The 2,608-nt window shown below is 35.7% G+C and overlaps 1 protein-coding gene across 1 annotated transcript; it reads right to left on the reverse strand.

Moving 5' to 3' along the window:
- Nucleotides 1-1,354: 1,354 nt before the first annotated feature.
- OR5V1E (olfactory receptor family 5 subfamily V member 1E) lies at nt 1,355-2,302 on the reverse strand. Its single transcript, NM_001391789.1, is given in 1 exon segment — nt 1,355-2,302. A coding segment is annotated over 1 exon segment (948 nt).
- Nucleotides 2,303-2,608: the final 306 nt, after the last annotated feature.

A 2,608-nucleotide genomic window follows, 5' to 3' on the forward strand; every position in this document is an offset into this window, starting at 1 on the left:
GCTCCATGTTTGTCTCAGTTTTTTTTCTTTCTTTGTCTCTCCCTCTCTTGGAGGACTATAGGACTCTTATCCCTCTAGGTTCTTTTCCTTTCCTTCCTTTCTCTTGCTCTCTTCTTTCCTGTTTTTTTTTTTTTTTTCTCTTCCCTTACCCTTTTTTCTAAGTTGTTCATTTTACCTTTCACACCTCTGCTTGTCTTCTAAATCTCACTATTTCTTTTTTACCTGGAATGATATGGAATTAAAAGTCATGTACTCATCTTTTTTTTAAATGTATGTTGTATTCCCTGACTTAAATTTAAATAGCATGTGAACTGAATATTTTACGTCTCTTGAAAAATCAAGATGTATTCTTTCTTCTAAATTTTATTGTGCAAATAAACTGTGTTTTGTAAAAAAAATGTGTCCTATCTTAAGAAGCACAGAAGCCTCATAACATGTAAAATGGAGTTATTTCTAGAAGATTCCTCAAAGAAGATGGATATATGTCACATATTTAAAGAGGAGAAGAATATAAACAAGAGTACAGGGACTATGACACAGTTTTTTCCAAATGAAGATAAATCAGATTTTGTTCTAGGAATCTGGAGAAAAATCTCAAGTGTCTTCAAAGCTGAAGTTGAGAGAACCCAGTTCATCATGATTTATGCATTTCTATAAAAGTCCATGTTCCTCGGGCACAATGTGGAATTTAGGATGTTCATTAGAATTATGTTGAAAATTGAGATGAACTGATCATTTTATGGAAACAAAATTATGACAGACTAGCGTAAGCATTATATGGTCATTACCAACAGAAAAATGTATTGACAGTGTATGAAAACAAGGATTTTCCGATTCCTTGGGAGAAAATGTTTCAAGATTTTGAAAGTACAGTAAACATAAGGAGGAAGATGACAAAGGAAGGCAACTTTTAGAGAAAAATTGCAAGAAACAGAAGCACAAGCCAATGAATAGTTTACTATAGGACAAAATCAAATTTTAGGAACAGCAGATTGTCTGAAGAATATATTTGACATGGTTGCTAAATAACCAAAATCATGCAACATGTAGAGACAAACATATATATTCAGTTATGCTCATAAGCTTCAAATTAACTTTTTAAGCTTTTTATTTAGAAATAGTTTTGAACAAACAGAACATAGAGACGTGTTTCAAGAATTAGTACAAAAAACATCCACTAACTCTTTATGTAGATTCATCTATTTTTAATATTGTGCTCCATTTGTTTTATCATGGATTCTAACTTTTAATTCGTAGAGTTTTATTAACAGTGTTAGCAAGAAGTAACCAGATAGCATCTGCAAGAAAAATAGTTTTCTAACATTATTCATCATCCTAGAAAAATAAACACATTTCAAGGGAAATGAAATTTGAATGCTGCTACTTTTTCTCCCACAGCTCTCAGGGCCTTTCTAATATCCTTATTCCTCAAAGTGTAAATTATGGGGTTTAGCATGGGAGTGACAATACTGTACAGTACTGAGATCAGCCGGTCTTTTGCCAATGAGTAAGATGAGATAGGTCGCACATATGTGAAGATGGAGCTGCCATAATAGAGAAGGACAATGACCAAGTGGGAGGCACATGTAGAAAAGGCCTTTTGCCTCCCTTCAGAAGAACGAATCTTCAAGATAGTAGAGACGATATAAAGGTAGGAAAGGATGATACCTAGGAAAGGCGCCCATCCAATGAAGACCCCAATGAAGAGTAACACCAACTCATTGACAGAAGTGTCACTGCAAGACAAGATCAGCAAAGGGGGGATGTCACAGAAGAAATAATTAATCTGGTTGTTGCCACAGAAGGGCAGGCGGAATGTCAGTACTGTGTGCACCACTGAGTTGAGGAAACCAGTAACCCAGCATGAGGCTCCTAACTGGCTATACAGGGTCTTGTTCATAATAACTGAATACCTTAAGGGTTCACAGATTGCAAGGTAACGATCGTATGCCATTGCTGCCAGCAAAAGACACTCTACCCCTACAAAGAAAAGGAATGCCAAAAGCTGAGTTACACAGCCCCCATAGGAAATGGTTTTCTTCTTTGATAGGAGATGGACCATCATTTGGGGGACATTGGTGGTGGTGTAACAGATGTCCAGAAAGGCCAAATTCCTCAGAAAAAAATACATAGGCGTATGTAGTTGGGTATCAGTCAATGTTGCCAAAATAATGAAGATATTTCCTCCTAGGGTACAGAGATAGATCATAAGGAATATTGTGAAGAGTAAAAATTGCAAATCATTTAGGTTGGAGAATCCTAAGATGATGAATTCAGACAGAGTTTGGTTTTCTCTTCCCATGATTCCAGTATTCATGTGCTACAACAGCAGCAATCTACGAGAAAATATAGCCTTTCAGATGAAATAAGCATTATCTATGTCAGGATAAACACTAGGACACTTAGAATCCATAACAAATCATAGTGGTGTACAAGAATAATCACATTAAAAAAACCCACAAATTTCAATATTTCCTATGGGACACATCTCTTTCAGAACATTAGTAGCATATTTACAGGAAAAAGTAAATATGCAGCAAAAAAGTCCACATGCAAAATAAGAGCTATCTATGTAGACAGGAAATGGTAGGGCCCTTGTCTCACACCC

Source organism: Equus caballus, chromosome 20 (assembly GCF_041296265.1).
Source record: "Equus caballus isolate H_3958 breed thoroughbred chromosome 20, TB-T2T, whole genome shotgun sequence".
NCBI classification, from domain to species: domain Eukaryota; kingdom Metazoa; phylum Chordata; class Mammalia; order Perissodactyla; family Equidae; genus Equus; species Equus caballus.